Source organism: Eublepharis macularius, chromosome 17 (genome assembly GCF_028583425.1).
Source record: "Eublepharis macularius isolate TG4126 chromosome 17, MPM_Emac_v1.0, whole genome shotgun sequence".
Classification (NCBI taxonomy): domain Eukaryota; kingdom Metazoa; phylum Chordata; class Lepidosauria; order Squamata; family Eublepharidae; genus Eublepharis; species Eublepharis macularius.
In genome coordinates, this window is record NC_072806.1 from 28642030 (window position 1) to 28661527 (window position 19498).

Here is a 19498-nt window from a genome sequence, read left to right on the forward strand (position 1 = left end):
CCTCCTTGACAGAGACCACCTGATATATTTTTTTTTTTGCAAACTGGCGGTTTTGACATCCTTGCAAGTGAAAAGAAAAATCAACCGTTTTACCAAATACCAACTCTAGATGAAATGCAGGACCAGCGAACCAATTTCCAGTGACAAGGAGCATGGGAGGAAAACACAAATTCCACTCAGGAATTGTTTGAAAAACAGAGAGCGAGAATCCCTCTGCCTCCTGGAATAGATTTTATTAGAAAATGTGTTCATTGTTGTACATTTCACAGAATTCTAAGGCCTCATAATCGATAAAGCAGGGAAAGTAGCTAGTGAGACCCCAGAGAAAGCAGCGAGTGAAAAGAGGGAACTGTCAGGACTTCAGGTCCAACTCCAAAAGTGCCTGAATGTTGTGCCTCTGTTGGTCCAGTGCCATTTTCTCTTTCACAACCTCTTCTTGCTGTTCAAAGCATATCATAAAGCTCCCCTCCCCAGTCCCTCCGATCCTACGGCAGAGACACCTTCCAAGCACCAACAAGTTTACTCTGTGAGTCCTAACATTCTCTCACTGAACTCCCAAAGCTTCTTGGCGACAGCATCATCACGGGCATTGGGATAGGGCTCTAGCAGCTTGCAGTTGGCAAAATAGTGGCCACTAAACCTCTCGATCCCCTCCTGAGTAGCACAATAGATAGACGTCTGAGCTCCATCCACAGGATCGCGTAAGAAGACCCAGCTAAACGCGTCCATTACTGGCCTCAGCCAGATGGGAAAGTGGCGAAAGAGCTCTGTGTTAACGACCCCTGAAAGTGAAAGGAAGCCATATTTCTTGTTAGATACTGATGAGCCAGGGAAGAGGAAAGAAGACCTGTCCCTCGGATGTGGAGTTTCACTTTTGCTACTACTCCTGCTACTACTCAGAAATCAAGAGCATGGGCAGGCCATTTCAGGAGACTGCTTTGAGAAGTATCCACCACGGCCCTTAGCACAGGCAATGGCTTGGACTGAAAGCATGGGCTTTAAAGCTTGCTTTGTTCCACAGAATTTCTTAGTTGGTTCCAAGAAAGGTATTAGCTGCCCCTAGTAGGACTTTGGGCTGACCTGGATAGTTCAGGCAAGCCTAATCCAATCAGATCTCGGAAGTTAAGCAGGGTTAGTACTTGGATGGAGACCACCAAGGAAGTCCAGAGTTGCTATGCAGGGGCAGGCAATGGTAAAACCCTTCTGAATGCCTCTTGCCTTGAAAACCCTTTGGACTCCCCATAAATCAGCTCCTACAGCACTCTACACATACACAGACTGGGTCCTCAGAATGCCCAGAAGGTTCAACTGCCAGCAGGTGGCACTATCACCACCATCCTATTCATATCATCATAGCTCCACCCAATCTCAACTCTAGGTCCAAGTCCACCATACTTGGCTCTTCAGTGGAAGAGCCTCGGCTATGCATGCGGAAGATTGCAGGTTCCAGCTGATGTGAAAAAGCTCAGCTTGAGACCCGGGAGAGCCGCTGCCAGTCTGAGCAGACTGTACTGACTTTGGTAGACCAATGGTCTGATTCAGTATAAGGCAGCTTCATGCCTAGAGAACCTTCCTATGATTATGAAATAAATTGTTTGATTTAAACACCCCCACCCCCACTTTGCAAGAGCCAACTTCACTCACCTGGATGAACTGCATAGCAGGTAATGTTGGTCCCTTCCAGTCTGTTAGCCAGCTCTCGAGTATACAGGATATTGGCCAATTTGCTGTTGCAGTAGGCCTGGAAAGATTTCAGCTGCCCATCTACCGGCCTGTGAATGTTCTGGAAGTCAATCTTTCCCACTCTGTGTGCTCTAGATGCCAGTACCACCACACGGCTAGGAGCACAGTGCTTCAGCCGATCCAAGAGGAGGTGAGTGAGCAGGAAGTGACTCAGGTGGTTAACCTGGAAAGCCAAATTGAAGCCTTCGGCGCTTGTGCCCCCATACTCAACACCTGTTAGGGAATCCAGCAGCATTAAACAGTTGCAACTGAGCACCTTTCCACTTACCAAGCCACAAGCAGGGAGCAATAGAGGAATCTCTTGGGAACGGTTGTCCCACTTCAACAACCTGGTGGCTCTCATGCCATCACTGTTGATCTGTTTTGTACATTGAGCAGAAAGCTGCACCTGCCTGTTACCTCTGTCTCTACCTGGAGTCTCCGTACTCACCTGCATTGTTTATCAGAATGTCGAGGCGCGGCTCAGATCTCAAGAATGCATCTGCAAAGGACCGCACTGAACTCAGGTTGGCCAGATCCAAGCTCATGAAGAGGACCTCATTGTTTCCGCTTTCCTGAGAACAGAGAAAAGCGGGAGGAGAGCTCACTGGATTTGATTCTTTTAAATGTATCCAAAGACAGGAGCTTTGACTTTTAAAGACTTGGTCATTAAGGTGCTACTGGAACCGAATATTGCTCTTCTATTGCAGATTAACATGTCTATTCTCCTGAATAGCTTAGTAGATTTGATGGCACAGAAATCAAAGCAGATGTTTCTGTATACTTGGAACGGCAGTTGGTACTAGAATGAGACTAAACTGGAAACAAGAAGAAAACAGGAGAGAAGAAGCAGCGCAGAAGAATGAAAATAGCTTAAAGCCAGTGGTGCAAATGAAGGGTATTTATTATTCAAGTAGAAATTCACTATGCATTTCAGTACAAAGGTACTTCAGGCAGGGGTGGCGCCAGCTTTTCTGGTGCCCACGGCTGCCCCTATGCACGTGCGCACAGAGTGCATGCACACACACCCCTGGACTGCGTGATGATGTCACCGCATGTGACGTCATCACACAGCAAACCGGCCCCATTGGTTGGTGGGCCGCTGGGACGGCGCGCAGAGGCTGCCCGCGCTCCCAGTTGGGCGTGGTGCATGGCTGGGGAGATTCTGCACGCCGCCCCAGATGCCTGCTGCACCTGCTGCGCCCGGCCGGGGGCATGTGTTGGCGGCAGCGGTGGCGCAGGAGGGCTGGCAGGCTGCAGCAGCTGCGGGTCAGGGACGCCAGCTCCACAGCGCATGCCCCCACCCCTGGTGCCCCCTCCAGCACCTCAGTGCTTGAGGCAGGGGCTGGACCTGCATCAATGGGTGTGCTGGCCCCGACTTCAGGGGTGATGTTTTTTGGTGTAAGAAAATGAATGACTCACAGATTCTCCTGATAAAGCTTTGTAGCAAAATGCATAGATAATTTTTATTTAGATAATAACTTTCTTTACTTGCACCATTGGCTTTTGCTGAATTTCATTCTACTAAAATTGAAGCACAAAGAACAGCAAGACGCATGGGAGAGCTGAAACATACTAGATGGCATACCTATATGTAGGAAAAGAAAACAGGGTTAACATACCTGTAACTTGTGTTCATCGAGTTCTTCTGTGCTGACACACATGGGCCTGTGCCTGCGCAGTCCCGTGTGTGGAGGCACAGAAGAACGAAGATGAACCCATTGCTGCTTACAAGAAAGCAGTGAGCTTGAAAGATCTTTTAGTACACAGCAATAACCATCAGAAAAGGAGTCTACAATCTGTGTTACCAGGATCTAGCCCTCCAATTGGCCATTTCCCCTTTGGGCCTTGTTGTTTTTATAAAAATACAAAATCAATAAAATACTTCATTAATCCTGTAGATAACAAACAATATTACTTTAAGGAATTCACTACGTGTAATAGTGATTATGTGGTTTATGCAATACTATGTGTTTGTAGTAAAATGTATATAGGCAGGACGAGCAGACCTGTTAAAAGTCTCTGAACACAAAAGTAACTTTTCAAATGAAAGAACTGATGCTCCTCTGGTAGAACATTTTTTAGAGCATGAACACAAACCCACTGACTTTTTATTTTGGGTAATATTTGAATATAACAGACAAGATGATAAAATTCTTTTTATTTTGGGTTATATTGAAATGCAACAGACAAGTTGATAAAATTCTGTTAAGAAAGGAGGCTAAGGGCCAAGCTACAAGTGACGAATGACACTTGCCTGGCAAGTGAACAGACTCACACGTATTCCTCCCTGTTCACTTGCCGTTCACTTGCGCTCCACTTGATCGAGTGGAGCGCAAGTGAATGGCAAGTAAACAGGGAGGAATACACGTGAGTCTGTTCGCTTGCCAGCCAAGTGTCATTCGTCACTTGTAGCTTGGCCCTTAGCCATCCTAATGGGTTAAGTGCAAGCATTTCTTGACATGCGCTTATTTAGATAAGAGCCTAGGCACCCCAGATTCTACTGTAGTGCATACTCGGGAAGGATACTAAAAGGAGTTTGGAAGGCCAGTAAAGTTGTGTAAAGAGATAATTTTTTTGTAATAAGGAAACATGGAGTGTATATTAATATTAGTTTAATTATCTAGATATTAAGTATTTATTATGAAGTGCACTCTGCACATACGAATTGCACTCTGCCCTCTGTGAAATTGTCCTGTGTTTTAACTATGCTTTATTATATGTTTTACTAATTTTTAAGGTTTTTAAAAATTATGGCTATATATTTTGTATTCTTCCTGAAGCTGTGGTGAGACGCATAGGAGTTATATAAACATTACTCTTCCCTTTGCACCCTTTGTCTTTTTTCCTCATTTTGCCTTGGTGCAGCCCCCTTCTTCTCTACTCTGAGTCATGTCAGCAAATGTCTTGGTAGGAACACAGACGGAAAAATGAAGGCAGATCTTCTGTGCATTCATGTGTTAGATTGCCACACACAAAGCCCTTCGGCAGATGTGGAAAAGCATCCTCCTGGGTGCCTCCTGGTAATGTTCCCATTACAAAGTAACCCTGACACCCTAACTTTCCACTTGGCAGGGACTGGAGAGTCAAGGTGTGACACAACCCCTTTTTGTGGACGGCAGGGAGCTCTCACCCTCCGGATGTCATAGACAGCTGTTTCTCCTCGTTCTTTGTTGCGGCACGCCAGAATGACACGAGCTCCTCTCCGGGCCAAGTCCATTGCCGTCGCTTTCCCAATTCCCGTGTTTCCCCCTGGAAAAGCCCAGCAGAGAGATGAAGTCGAGGACCTAGTACAGTCCAGGCACCGCACTGGGTGCAAGCACAAATCTTCCTCATTTACCAACATGCTTCTCTAGGCAGTATGTGAAAACTTCTTTGCACATCATATCATTTCAACCAGCTCAGCTGGTACAGAAGGGGAAGGAAAGATCTAGTGAGCAGGAAATGATCTACCACAGCGATGAAGAACAATCTTCCTTTCCTACAACTTACCACAAAATTATTAAGAAGCAGCCACAAAGTGTTAAGGAACCTAAATAAGAAAAGCACACGGGAAACAAATCAGCAAGCCTGTGCATGCAAGAAAAGTTACTAAGAAACTCCCACCAATATGCCTCTCTAGGAAGGCCAGGAAGAAGAAAAGTAAGCATTTCTCCCCCAATTCTTTTTATTAAAATTTCCCCTTCTCAGCAACCTGGAAGCAATTCATGGGCATGAACTGTCCAAGAGAACAGTTACTTCCAAGTCCATACTATCACCACTCCCCAACTATTTGTCCCGAGCGGCTTCTAGAGATGTGACCCCCCCGCAGCCAGAAAAATTGAGAACCTACTACCCAGATTTCCCCATTTTTTCAAAGAACACCTTTTGTTCAATTTTTCCAACAGAAAAAAAATGGAAATTTTGGAAATCACTAAACAAACCTCCTATGAAATATTTTCTTGTTGGAATGATTTTTAAGTCAAGATGCTACTTAAAATGTGTACTCTGATGATTTTTGGTATATAGCAGTCTACAGCTGAAACAAGGATTCCAGTGTACACTAAATACATACATAAATTATCCAAGGAGTTAAACATAACTTAAAAGTGACAAATTCTTCCCACAATTAGTATACTATATTGCATATGATAATAAGACATTATTAAAATGATGTGTTTTCAACGTTTCTCAATACTCAAATGCAGGGCTTTTTTTCTGGGAAAAGAGGTGGTGGAACTCAGGATGTCACTTTTGGTCAGCTGGAACAAGGGGGGAGTTTTTTAAAGTTTAAATCGCCCTTGGTGAAAATGGTCACATGGCTGGTGGAGCAAATTCTTCTAGTTGTGACCAAATGGGTGGTCCAGTGTGTTTTCCCCGTTTCAATCCATCTTCCTCAAAGTAAAAAGGTAAAGGTAGTCCCCTGTGCAAGCACCGAGTCATTACTGACCCATGGGGGGATGTCGCACCATGGCATTTTCTTGGCAGACTTTTTACGGGGTGGTTTGTCATTGCCTTCCCCAGTCATCTACACTTTACCCCCAGGAAACTGGGTACTCATTTTACCAAACTCGGAAGGATGGAAGGCTGAGTTAACATTGAGCCAGCTACCTGAACCCTGCTTCCACCAAGATCGAACTCCGGTCGTGAGCAGAGCTTGGGCTGCAGTACTGCAGCTTACCACTCTGCGCCACGGGGCTCATGTCTCTTTGAGTAGTTGTGACTACTTCCTCAAAGTAGTCACAAACTAATAAACATCTTATACAGTTGCAAACAGCACTCTTTCGTCTCTCATCAAACAGGTTTGTTGAACCTGTTTGCAGTTGTATAGGATGTTTATACAGGACCCTCTAAGATGCAATCACTTATTCATGAATATTTATGAACGTTTTTGAATATATTCCAGACTGTATTGTCCTGAATTGTTTTATATACTTTTCTAGATACTAGTTTCGTATACATGATTGTATCTGATTATTTATTGTATATTCTCTGTAGGATTAATAGGCGCAGGTACTTTACTGAATGGAGATTCTCTTAAGGTACATCATCATTTTTAATGAATGGCTTCCTGCTCTGTTCATATGGTCTTGAATTTGCCCAGTCTGAGCTTGTCACTGATTATATATAATTATATGGTTTACTGGAAGAATTATTTGTTAAGTATAATATGTACAGCTTTATATAATATGCATTAATTTTCACCAGGCTAGTTAAAGGAACGAGTTACATTGCTTCAGACTTTCCTTAGTTGTTTTTCTAATTAGTTTTCCTGGCTTTTTGCTTTGTCTTCGCTCCTCTCCAGGACACAGCAAAGAAGAAGATTAAAGCAGTTTTCTTTGCGAGGTCTCCTCAGGATTGGCCAAGTTTCTGCTTTGAACAATTTTTAGGACTTCATCCTTGCCTAGGGATGAGGCAGAACTTTCTAGTTCACAGGCACAACCACTCCACAAGTCAGCTGGCAGATTTAAGAGCCCCACCCATCTCTCTCCAGAGGACCAGACATATTTAGTTCCCAGGTGGATTTAGTCTCCAGTGCAGCTGAGGAGAGGCACTACAAATGGCACCCAGTCTTTCTGCCCCATGTGCTTCCCCCCCCCCCAAGGGACCTAGGCTCCCATGACAGCCCCCCTTTCTTTGTAGCTGTGCCCCTTCTCCCTCGGAAGCCAGACGAAGGCATTAAAACTCCTGAGCTGAGAGAACAGCAAAACCGCCACTAAATGCATTCAACTCTGAAACAGTTCCTAACCAAGTTGTGCGAAGAGACAAACTGGCTGGGCGTGGGACTCGGCATACTCTCTAGATCCCAGCCAGCTGGTTCAGCTGGAATGCAGCATGTCTGGGGGGCGGTCAGTGTTACAATCTGCTGTAAAAGCAGCAAGCGTCAGACCAGCAGGAATGAAAGGTGCTGCTATAGTCCAGGGGAAACGCTTTTCAAGCAACAGCACCGGATAGAATGAATTCTCATTATGGGCCCAGTCCTTAATGAGCCGGTTCTCCAAGCGCTCACTGCAACGCCATAACTCTGCTAGTTACTCTTTGCATTGCTCTCTGGATAAGCTGGTGCTACTTTCTCTCTCTCTTGGTAACCTACCTTCCAGGGTTGTTGTAAACAGTCCAGTACAATAAGATGATGTGAACAAAGCAGGGCTGTGTTAAAAAGAACCAGTCTCCCTTTTAAGCCTCACTCACTTCTCTTTCTGTGGATCTTGCAACACACAACAAGTCTAAACCAGCGACGTGTTATCTTACTGGTCCACCCGAAGATTTCTACCAACGTGGGAGAAAATGTTACAGGAAGTTTTAAGCCCAGTACACAAAGCTTGGGATAGAATAAAAGCGTGTTCGTTTTGGAAGTAGGGTTGCCAGCTCTACGTTGGGAAATTCCTGGAGATTTGGGGCATGAGGCGCGGATCAAGAGGGTTTGGGGAGAAAAACGACTTCAGCATGGTATAATTCCATACTGTCCACCCTCCAAAGCAGCTATTTTCTCCAGGTGAACTGATCTCTGTGGCCTGGAGATCAGTTGTGATTCTGGAAGATCTCCAGCCATCATCTTAAGGCTGGCAACATTACTCAGAAGAGCTGGGCAAGTGCTGCTCATTTCGGCCCGCCTGCAACAGACTAGCAGCCTGTGCAGTGGATCCCTACAGGGCGGCCGGGCTCCCGATCCGGGGAGATCTCGCAGCCCAAGGCGACGGGGCCTCCTCCGCAGCGGCCCCGGCCCCGGCCCCGGCCCCGGCCCTCATTCCCGCTTCTCTCGCGCGCGCCCCCAGCCCTGCCCGCGCTCACCCGTGAGCAGCACCGTCTTGCCGCGCAGGCTCCTCTCGTTGGGGCACTTGGGCCCGCGCACAAAGTTGTAGTAGAACCACACGTAGAGCCCGGCCAGCAGCGCCAGCCCGGCCAGCAGTGTCGCCGCCATGCCTGCCTGCCTCGCTCGCTCTCGGCGCCGTCAGCCGCAATGAGCTCCGCCTGCGCCGCCCCTGCCGCGCCGCTAATTGCAGGCTGCAGGCGGGTTCGGAGGCGGGCTGGCTGGCTGGCAGGCGGCGCCCTCCGGTGGGCCTCGCCCTCCGCTCCTGGGCGCCGGACATTCTGCAGGGGAGCCTCTAAGCGGGAGCTCCCCAAAGCGCCGTCGTTCAGGAAAGGGCGCCCGGAAGATCTTTGGGGGGAGCCAGAGGAAGACTGAGGAAGCCGAAAGAAACGCCGCCGCGGGGGTGGAGAAGCCGCGGCCTAAGGGCTCCATGCGGAAGCAAGACTGACACGGATCTTTCCCCTTTTTGCGAGCGAAAGATTGGGATCCAGGAGCACCTTGAATAACTAGATTTGCAGGGGATGAGCTTTCGAGAGTCAACGCTTCCTTCGTCGTAGTCTGAAAATTTGGTTGGTCTTTAGAGTGCTGCTGGACCCCCGTCTTGCTTTTTTACTACAGACCAACACAGCCACACACACACACCACGCCCAAATGTGCTCGTTTTGAGGGGAGGATGGCTTGAGAGTCCCAAAGAGCTTCCGAGCTGGCTCTCTGCTTGTGTCTTAAAGAAGCCCTAACGGAGGACCCCCCCCCCCCCGCCCCTGCTGGATAAGCAACCAGCTGGTTCAGTAAAGCCACTTGCAACTTCCGAGCATTTTTGATAGCCCACCCCAAAGAGGATTGGATGAATTAACCGAAGACACTCCGCTGCCCCCTCCTGGGCAGGAGAGCTGTGAGCATCAAATGCTGCAACCCACTGGGGCTATCCCCTGGCCCATCCCTCGTTTGCAGATTGCCAAATACTCTGCCTGTTGGAAACAAAAGAGCCCTTGAACTGAGCCCATATCACAGCTCCTAGGAACAAATATAGGAAGGTGAAACGATTCATGGCACAAACAAGTTTATTCCTCGGCATGCTTAACACCACGAGCATCAGAGGCAAGTCCCTTTGGCTGCTGGGCAGAAGCATGAATACCGCCCCCCCTACCCCCAGGCCTGTGCCAGAGGGCTGGAGAGCAAAAAGCAGGAAGCACCGTCTTTCTATTATGTTTCTGCTGAAGTGAATCCTGGGGCCTGGGAACCATCACCACTGGCTGAGTCAGTGTGAAGAGCCTGGAGATACCCTACAAAACTACGTAAGCAGGGCTGCCTGCAACATAAACTTTGCATCTTACCTGATATTCACACCTGGCTCACAACACAGAAGGCACATAGGCTATAGCTCAAAAGCCAGAAATAATAAGATTCCTCCATCAGCAAGCAGAGAGCATGTCAAAATTTGCCGTAGCCAGAAACACACGACATGCAGGTGCACACTTGCGTGCACACGCGCGCGCACAGTAAAACTGAGAACTTGTTAAATACTGTTTTGTTAGATTGTCATGGGGAGATAACATTATTTGAGCATATGTCACGGGCACTTGCCTGGGGGCTCAAACAAGAGCCATACAAGATCTTGGGAGCATGGAAATGAGGAACTGGGCATCTTCACTTTCCGCAAACCCTTCCTTCCCAGGTTGGCTGTGGCAGAGGGGTAGACTAGAGCTGACCTGGCAACAGGTTCCTGTAAATGAGCCCAGTATGAGTGGGACCAGCGATTGTAACTCACCCCACCCCCCAGGCAAGCTCCAAACTCTTTTGAGGAAAGCCACCATAACACCCTGCTTCCACATCATCACACTCCAGAAACAATTAGGAATCCTCAAGGGGCAGAACTCCACTGATGCACCTCTTTGGATTCTTCCCTTCAGTCTCAGCAAAGATCACATTAGTCCTTTGCTATCCCTCCCACTATCTTCATGTTGCCAAAAATTCAGGCTGCAAATTCTTTATAACAGAGACTTGTCCCCCCCACCCCTTTGGTACTTTACTCCATCAATCGACCTGGGCACTGCCACCGCAGCAGATGAATGCCCTTACCCGAACCAGCCCTCTTGTGACATGGATGGAAGTCTTCTGTTTCACCGTGTCCGGAGGGACAACTCAGTAGGGCAGGAAATGGTACTTTCTCTGCAGCAGGAGCACAGACGAGGGAGGGCCAGTTGTTGAAGCAGATTTACCCAGATTCACAGCAATGGGTCTGCCCCATTTCCATTGGCTGGCAGCGGCCCTAGCAGAATTCTGGCTAAGTCCTGCATCCCTGTTGACCTAGAGATGCCCAGGGATGCCTGCAGACAAAGCAGACGCTCGGCCTCCAGGCACCTCTGGGGTGACGTCACAGGAGAGGAGGGGCTAAGGAGAGCAAAATAAACGAATGGTGCAGGCCTAGCCCAGCAGCGTGATTTTTAAATCGTAGCGTGTGAGTTTATTAATACAGACTTAATGCCACTGGAACAGTCATCAAAGCTGAAAGGTTTCATACAAAAAAGGAAGTTAAGAACGTCCAGATCAGAAATGTGTATTAGGACCATTTAAAACTCAGTCGCCCTCACCTCCAGGGCCGAGTGAGTGGTGGCAGTAAGAGGCAGGCCGCCTGTGCCTGCGGGAGCAGGGCTGCTGGCCAGTTCTCCTCCACAGTGCAAGGGCGGGAAGGGGCAGCCTCTCTCGGCCCCCCGGAAACCCACTCCTCACCTGGTGGAGGAGAAGCGGCTGGCCCCAGTCCACTCCGAGTCACACAGGAGCAGCAGCTCTGGAGGGCGGAGGCAGCCTGCCTCCAGGCACCCCAGCCGGCGGGGCTTTTCACAGCCAAGGCAGGGCCAGCCCAAGGTCTGGACAGACAGGCAGAAACCAGCGAGTGACAGATTTTGTTGTTTTATATACAGAATACAGGGAAAAAGTTTCTGTAAAGCCTAAAACATTGCAATTACTTCTGTACATCAGAACTTAGGAACGGGGTGGGGGAAGAGAGGAGGTGGTGGAACAAAAGGACAAAACAGGCTTACGACAAAGAAACGCTCTGCTACAATAGACAACTGGAGGCAACGTCATACCACATGTAGCACTGTACACAGCTTAAAAAACACGGAACAATGCCGTCACTGGATGTATTTACACAGAACCCAAATACTTCTCCTTGTTATCCCAAAAGAAAAGAGGATGGATGTTGGAAAATAAGACCTCTGTTCTCACTGCCCACAATCCACCTAGTGCAACTGTAGCAGGGAGGGGAGGGGGCACCAGAGGTAGGGCAGGGGGGAAAGAAACTGGCAGGAGAATAGCACGTCTTTACATTAAATAAAACAGTGATAATTGTATAGAGATTTTGCTGTATGAAAACTGTATTTCTCTTTTTTTAATATAAAACTATTGTCACTGGCACAAAATAGAACAAGTTTTTGATTATTTTACAACCGCAAGGGAGCGCTCAGCCAGGCAATGTCCACAAGCCAGCTGTTCTCGCCAGCTCCACCCAGGGTGGCCCCCATGCGCTGCAGTTTCCTTTTTGTTTTTAAATGAAATGTATAGTACAAATATATGTGCAAATGCCCCTAAAACTTGAGCAAACAATAAAAAAGGTAAAAGTTCTTCACTTCATGCAAAGGGCGGCAACAGTCTTGTGGCCCACATAGGAAAAAAATCCAGAAGACATGGTTTGCAAGTCAATAGGGTTTGCCTTGATCTGGAGGGAGGCCTCCCCTCCCACCCCTAGGGCACCGAATTGGAGCGCAGCACAGGGACCTGGTGAGGCTTGAGGGACAGCTTCTCTGCCAAGTCCGTGTCTTGTGCTAAGGCGGCAGCAGCAGCATCCCCTTTTGGCTGTTTGGTCGCAAACTCCGTAATGCTGAAGACAAACTGCAGGCAGCCCAGTTTGATGTAGCTGCCATGGTGCAGAAGGGCCGTCCCCTCCCAGCCAGCCCCACTGCCCCCAATCAAGCTTGAGCTGCTGGCTTTGCAGCTGCAGGGCTTCCGGAGAGGGCCTTGCGCCTGGGATCTCATCACTGCTGCCTCTTCGCTCGGCTGCGGCTGCTGCTGCTGCTGCTGCTCCTCCTCCTGTTTCCGGTTCTTGTGGCGCTCTGGAAAGAAGAAGAGACAGATGAGAACAGGTACTAGGAGAGAAGAGAACCACCTGGACTCTCCAGAGGGAGCGTGACTATGTACATTCATTCCGGATTTGCTAGTCATGGGGACAGCAAGGACACCAAAGCCAGTGATGTGGGGTTTCTGGGGGGGGGGGGGGATATGGAAAAGGAAACTGCAGCACTTGGAGAGTGCACTGGGTGGAGCTAGCGAGAGGGGCTGGCTTGGGGATGTTGCCATCGCTGAGCACTTCCTGGCACTCTCCTCTGTGCTTCCAAGGAAATGCAACACACAAGCCCAGATTGCTACTTTCAAAACATTAAAAGCTGCACCAAGACTGCCACAGCACCCAATCCTGTCACAAAGCAGACTGGAAAAGGCACCACGAGCAAGACCAGAATCCCTCACAGGCACAGTGTTCTGGGGCCACGTTCTGGGATTAAGCTGCTAGATGCATTCCCAGCAGAACACGGGGGGCTGGCGGGAAGGGGATGCACATGATTTCAAGAGAGCAAACTGTCCGTTGAAACTAAGAAAGGGTGGCAGTCGGAGATGCTAGGCCTCTTTGCAAACTGCTCAGGAGCTTGGAACTGTGCAAGGAAGGGACAAAAAAGCTTAGGCGAATCTTCATACAAAGGGGGCGATGCTGTGGGTTATGGGGCTAGCTCTGCTGCAGGGATACACACTGTGGTGGAAGGAAGAAGCCAAGCACCTTCTCCAGTCAAAAGGCCATGGTATCTAGGACTTACTGATCACGCTCTGCACTTTGGCAACCATACTGCTGGGAGGGGTGAGTGCTGTCTTCTCTGAGAAGTCACAAGAGTACAGGACGTTGTCCACTGTTGTGCCATGCTCACTGTAGTTGAGCAGCTCATAATGCTTGGTGTTCTGGGAAGGAGGGAAAGGAAATAAACTCACCACAAAAGTACTAGGATAGTGAGGACCAGAAGAACTGTTGCATCACAAGGCTTCTTTTATGCGGAGGACATGACCTGCAACTCACCTCGTCGTAGAAAATGCAGGCATGCTTGCCAGACACGTAGTTGCAGTGACCATAGTTTGTAAGGCACACATCCATGTCAGCTCCTGGCAAGGGAAAGGGAGGGGATGAGGCTCTGGGTCAAAGGCAGCTTGGATGCAGGGAGAATGCAACTGCAAACAGGGACCAGGAAACAGGCTGGAAGGGAACTCAGCCACCCCGGGAGGAAGGGGAAGCACCCCCTCCCCGCCCCGCCCCATTGCTAGTTAAAAGCCCTCAAGGCAACCCCTTTTCCAATGGGTCTGGCAGCAGAAAGGCTTGCAGCATAGTAACATGGAGCTTTGCTGGATGCAGAGGGCGATGATGTGAGCTGCCCCCTAGCCAGGACCCCTAGTCATGCAATGAGAGGGCCCTTGCCTGTCCCAATGTAGAGGGTTCTGTAGCACATGTTCACGGCGCTGCCCATCCCCAGCAGAGGGTAGAAGACAGCCCGGGCTTGCACCTCCTTCCTCTGCCCTGCAAGACAGAAAGTTGACCTCAATAGCAAGTCCCTCACAAAGAAAGAGAAGCCCACCTTGTAACTCCTCCCTTTATGGCAGAGTACAGATGCTCATTAGAAGGGAAGAGCAGATCTCAGACCCCGAGGAACAAAGAGAGGAAGCCAGGCAAAGAAGAGGACTCCACTTCCTTCTAAATTCCTCCCCTCCCCTGGCTTCTACACCTGATCCAATTAAGACAATTCAGGGGCTGAAACAGCCTTCCACCTAGATGCCGTGCCCTGGATCATGAACCACAGCCTAAACTGGGTGTTCCTCTGAATGCACATGATGTCTACCTACGCACCATTGCTTTTGACAAAAAGGAACAAGCAATGTGGATGGGCAATTTCTGTGCTCAGATGGCACATGAACTGGCTCCATGGTCCTGCAGGCATCCTCGTGGCCATCTATGAACAGCCACACCTGCAACTGGAGGTTCCTGGAGATCTCCCTTCCCCTCCCCACCATTCTTTAAAATTTCAAGAGGTTGAGAAGGATCGGGGGTGGGTGGGTGGGTGTCCAACCAGGTGTAAAGGATTGAAAGGATCTCAGCTGTGTGAGCCCTGAGCCCAACCTTATACCCTTCAGTCTGAGGTGGGGGTGTATGCTTTTCTTCAGCTGAGTTCTAGAGTCTGAAATCAAGGGCCATGTGCCACAACTTGCTGCCAACAACTGCTTGAGGCAGGAGAATGCAATGCACACATGCACAGCCCTTGGCCCCTGCTTGGAGGGGTTGGTTTGCTTTTGAATGGGAAGGAAAAGGCCATCTTTTTAAAAACTGGATTTCTGTGTCTTCCTCACCTTGCTTCCTGCCCCCTGCCCATCCCCACCCCCGGGTAGTCCTAGTGCTGTCCTTATTTTGAATCTGTAACTTGGAACACTTCCTTTAAGAGTGGGAAGGGGGCCCAGACTCAACAGGATTGGAAACGTTATGCTTAAAAAGGTGTATACTTTTGAGCAACTGCAATGAAATATGTTTTTTCAAAACAGAACATGCTTGGAAGGGAATAAGCTCCACGTTTCTATCCAGACCCCCTTGGGAGAGCTTCCACTGCCTTCCCCCAAAGCACCTGCCACTCCACCTTTCCTTAGCTCCTTCTTATGCGGCACCCAAATGCAAGGCCAGAGGAGACCAACAGTTCAGAGCAGAGGGAAGGAAACAGCCCAATCCAACTTCAACTGACAGACCCCCTTGCCCCAAGACAGAAGGTAAGAAACTGCAAAAGAGAAAAGCCACCAAATTGTCAACAGAAGCCTGGAGGAAGCTGGGGAGTGGAACCGATGCTCCTGAATCCCGCTGTTTCCTCACCTCCATCATTGCTTTGGAGGATCAGGGGACACAGCTCAACTGCAAGGTGGCAGCTGCTGCACATACATGACACCAAACTCTGCATGCACACTTACCCTCGGCTTGACTGCCCACAGGACTGGGCTGGGTGGTACCAACGCTGCCCGTGAGGGGCTGAACTTTGGAAGCAAATAGCTGATGGATTCTTTGCAAGGCCAGGAACTTGATCAACTTCTCATCCAGCATGCTAATCTCAATCTCTGCTGAGAGAAAAGAAAAAGGGAAAGGGTAGATTGTGAATGTGACTGCCAAGTATGCCTCTCTGGGCCACCAGAAGCAAAGCATCCAGTCCTAAGGCAAATGCCACTCCCCAGGAGGGAAACAGCAGTAGCAAACACGATCAAATAGGCTCAGCTGCTCTCCTGCCCTCCCAGAACCAGCTTTCACACTAAGGAACACGGCATTTCTATTCCCCACCCCCCCTCTGTGCGTCATCTGGCATAACCATCCTCGTCTTTTTGGTAGGGAGATGGCAAGTAATAAGAGACTGCAGTGGGTCAGCCAGCTTAAAGCCTACAGCAGTTGCAACATTCCTGGTAAAGGCTGACTGACCAGGTTGGAAGCAGAGATGTAATTCCGAAAAAAAAAAAATCTTTTCCCTCTCAATTCCCCCTCCCAATTCTTTTCCGGGAGGAAAAAACTGGGAAATTTTTGAGGCGCACTGAAAAAAAAAGTCCTCTGAACTAAGTTTTTTTTTCTTTTGGAATGAACAGTGTTTTCTAAGGCAAAGTTTTACTCAAAATGTGTAGTATAAAAATGTTATGCAAGAACAGCTAAGGTGTTAAGACAATGTTAATTCCTAGGCATACTGAAGACATATACAAAATATTTTCAAGAATATGTTTACTGTTTAAATGGGAATAATTTTGGCAACAGTTAATATGCTTTACAGTGCAATCCTATGGAGAGTTACTCCAGTCTAAGGCCATTGACTTCAATGGGCTTAGACTGGAGTAACTCTGCATAGGATTGCACTGTTAATGACTATACACTCTCAACGAGTCCAGTGTTTTCACTGTTATAAGTAACCCAAATATGCTGGCAGTCCTGAGTACTGTGACTCTGTGAAGAGACTGTTTCTGTCCAAATAATTACTAAAGAATTTGTTTCTATCTTCAATTTTTATTTTTCCCCACCTCTCAAGACAGCAAAAATTAAATATACATGTGCTAAGGTAGCACAGGGTGCAGCAATTTACAACGCTGTGGCTTGTGGGTTACAAGTGGTAGGTATGTTTGAAATTTCTTATAGAAAACTAAATTCCATAAATATGCCAGATAGTATAATTTTATATGCTGTTATAAATTATGCATGTTATTGTTAAATTAATAAAATAAAATGTGGGTTAATAGTACAGTATTACATATATTTCAATTTTTTTTTCAATAATTCTGTCCCCAAAAAGAGCCTCACCCTCAAGGCTTCAACATTCCGGGAAATTTTACACCTCTACTTGGGACACATTGGGAGCCAAAGCCAGCCCAGGCGAAGAAGAGGTCACTTCAGGTCACACAGACACTGCCATCACAGCACCAGGCAGGATTAACATGCTAGTGACTGGCTGCCAGCAGAGCAGCACATCCCTTGCTGGAAAGAGGCAACATAAAGAAGCTGGGACTCACCTCCACTGCCATCCATTAATGCTTTCAGGGAACAGGAGAGGTCCAGGGGGGCTGCAGAGTTGGAAGGCAGCACGGAGGGCGCCGTTAAAATGCTTGGGCTGACCTTGCCATCTGGAGAAAGAAGGCAAGAGAACCAAAAGAGGTCAGTCTTTTTGCTGCCTTCCCAAAATGGGGTTGGACCATTTCTAGAGTGCTCCGCAGCTAGTTCACAAAACGCTTTACAGTAACAGTTGTTACACAACAGACCCAAAACATCCAGTGAAGCCTTCAAGCCCACCAGAGAGACCTCTTTCTAAAAGCCATTTCTAGCACAAGCCCTCAGATCCACTCGTCCTGGCCTCCACTGAGCACCTGGAAGCATCCGGACAGAGCGAACTAATTGATTTTTACACCTGCTGTTAAGTACTATTGGGGCTTTTGCAATGATGCTTCTTAGTAATTTAGTACGTCACTATAAGCCAATCTTGGGTGCCTGTGCCAGGAAATAAGGTAAGAGACAAGAGGTTTCTACGGTTAGTCCGAGCAGGCCCACAGAACAGCAGTCACAGGAAGGGGAGCCTGGCACCAAGATGCTCAAATCTCCTCCTTGCGCAACCACCCCTTTGCTTTCTGAGCTTTCATTGGACACAGCCATGATGGCAAAAGTACATACGCTTGGCCTATAAAGTACATCAAAAGAGACCTGATAAATCAGACCAAAGGTTCATCACGTTCAGCACCATTCCCCCATAGCAGCCAGATTTATTTTATTGGAGATATTTTAAGCCTGTGTTTTCCCCATACAACTGGGACCAGATTTATGTGGGAAACAGACTTATTTGGTTTTTAATCACAGAAAGTTGAACACAGAGCTATTAAAACTCCCAGGAAAAAACCCTGTATAAATGACATCCACCAAGAGATCTCTGCCCCTAAGGAACAATGCAGTACCCTAACTACCAGGAGATACTAAATTCTCTTTTTAAAAGGCCAATCTCGAGCCCCTCATAAAATTGCAAAAGCATCCCCCTATTTCTTCTGCAAGGCTGTCCCACAGTGCTGGAGCAGCTACAAATTAAGGGACGCTTGCAGCGTTTGGGTTAGCCAGCAGGTGCTGCAGTGCTGAGCAAAGCTGCAGTACAGGCTCATATCAGGAGATATGACCCAAGCATGTAGGTCCCAGGTCCTTAAGGGCTTTATAAAGCATCAGAACTGTGCACTGCATCTAGAAACATATAAGCAGCTAATGCAAAGATCACAAGACAAACACATTATGATTCCTATGGTCTACCCTGATAAAAGGCTGTTGCATTTTGCACCAACTGCAGTTTCTGAATCATGTTCAAAGGCAGCCCTAGGCAGAGGGTGTTACAATAGTCAAGCCTTGCGGTTACTGCTGCACAGATCAGCAGTCTCCATCTAGGGAGAAATCTTACAGTCCAAACATAGTTGGTAAAAAGCACTTTTACTCCAATAACACAGCTGGGCCCAGGAGGACTCCAAAGCTCTTCATATCACAGTGTCGGTCAAAGAAAGCTGAACTCCATCGAACGTGAGGAACAATACTCCGCTCCCCACCCCACCCAGCAGATGCTTAGTTTTTCTAACCTAACTGTGATCAAGATCCAATTTCAGTTTATTTTCTGTTAGCCGTTTCTCCACTGCCGAGACTGCAATATCAGGTGGCTTATTTAATGGTATGTAAAACTGGGAGTCATCTGCATACCTCTGAGCACCCACTCTAGAACTCCAGATGATCGCTTCAAGGGATCTCCACAGCAGAATGCACGTAGTCAATTCCTCATCTCCTGCCATCACCTTCTGCACTCAAACCAAGCAAAGAAACCCAAACCACAGCAGAGCTACCCTCCAGCCTCCAAAGCAAACCCCCAGTACTTATCACAAGCCATGATGGGCAAGGGTCCACACGAGTTATTCTCAGAACCCAGAACTTTGCCAACTTCCCAACAAGAGATAAAACTGAAACAATCCATACAAATGGGGCCCCAAAAGGGGCAGCAGCCACCCCTATTGCTGAAGCTACTTAGAAGTCAGCATCCAAGTAAGGTTGGATCTGTGACATTATCAGCAAAGAGCTGCACAAAACCATCACAGCTCCAGGCCAAATTTTTATCAGTCTGTGACTCCATATTAGAACGCCTCCCTGGAAGTGCCATATAAACAGAGCACAGAGGCCAAAGCTTTTTCTTGTTGCTGCCAAGCAACTTGCAATTCATCTAGCCATCACAGCCAATAATCTTTGACGGATCTTTCTGGCATGAATCTTTCCCTTTTAAAGCTAACTAACCCTGCAGCCATCACCATATCCTTTGGCAGCAAGGTGGAGTCAGTTAGCTCTTCCACATAGTGCCAGTCAAATATGGCTCCTGTGATCCCTAGGAC

At 48.0% G+C, this 19498-nt stretch overlaps 2 protein-coding genes across 4 annotated transcripts in view; both read right to left on the reverse strand.

Annotated features, from left to right (window-relative positions):
* Nucleotides 1–216: 216 nt before the first annotated feature.
* LOC129344692 (dehydrogenase/reductase SDR family member 13-like) lies at nucleotides 217–8642 on the reverse strand. Its single transcript, XM_055001527.1, has 5 exons — nucleotides 8494–8642; nucleotides 4856–4974; nucleotides 2174–2297; nucleotides 1645–1956; nucleotides 217–782 (listed from the first exon to the last, which is right to left on the reverse strand). The coding sequence occupies exons 1-5, from the start codon at nucleotides 8621–8623 to the stop codon at nucleotides 520–522; spliced, it is 948 nt and encodes a 315-aa protein (XP_054857502.1). The 5' UTR covers nucleotides 8624–8642; the 3' UTR covers nucleotides 217–519.
* Nucleotides 8643–11406: 2764 nt separating this feature from the next.
* Nucleotides 11407–19498, reverse strand: part of PHF12 (PHD finger protein 12) — a 30504-nt gene continuing 22412 nt past the window's right edge. Inside the window, exons 10-15 of one of the 3 annotated variants that reach the window (XM_055001629.1) lie at nucleotides 17117–17227; nucleotides 15551–15694; nucleotides 14025–14123; nucleotides 13632–13714; nucleotides 13378–13516; nucleotides 11407–12624 (exon numbers count right to left, since the gene is read on the reverse strand). In XM_055001629.1, coding sequence (XP_054857604.1) covers nucleotides 12257–12624; nucleotides 13378–13516; nucleotides 13632–13714; nucleotides 14025–14123; nucleotides 15551–15694; nucleotides 17117–17227 — 944 coding nt within the window. In that variant the 3' untranslated portion in view covers nucleotides 11407–12256. Of the gene's footprint in view, nucleotides 12625–13377; nucleotides 13517–13631; nucleotides 13715–14024; nucleotides 14124–15550; nucleotides 15698–17116; nucleotides 17228–19498 lie in introns of all 3 variants that reach the window. The other 2 variants (XM_055001628.1, XM_055001630.1) reach the window with 2 other exon arrangements.

Coding starts and splice junctions, on each gene's coding strand:
- LOC129344692 (XM_055001527.1), bottom strand. CDS start 8,623: ATGGCGGCGACACTGCTGGCCGGGCTGGCGCTGCTGGCCGGGCTCTAC. Junction 2,298..4,855: donor CTGTCTATGACATCCGGAGG/GTGAGAGCTCCC, acceptor CTCTGTTCTCAG/GAAAGCGGAAACAATGAGGT. Junction 1,957..2,173: donor CATTCTGATAAACAATGCAG/GTGAGTACGGAG, acceptor ATTCCCTAACAG/GTGTTGAGTATGGGGGCACA.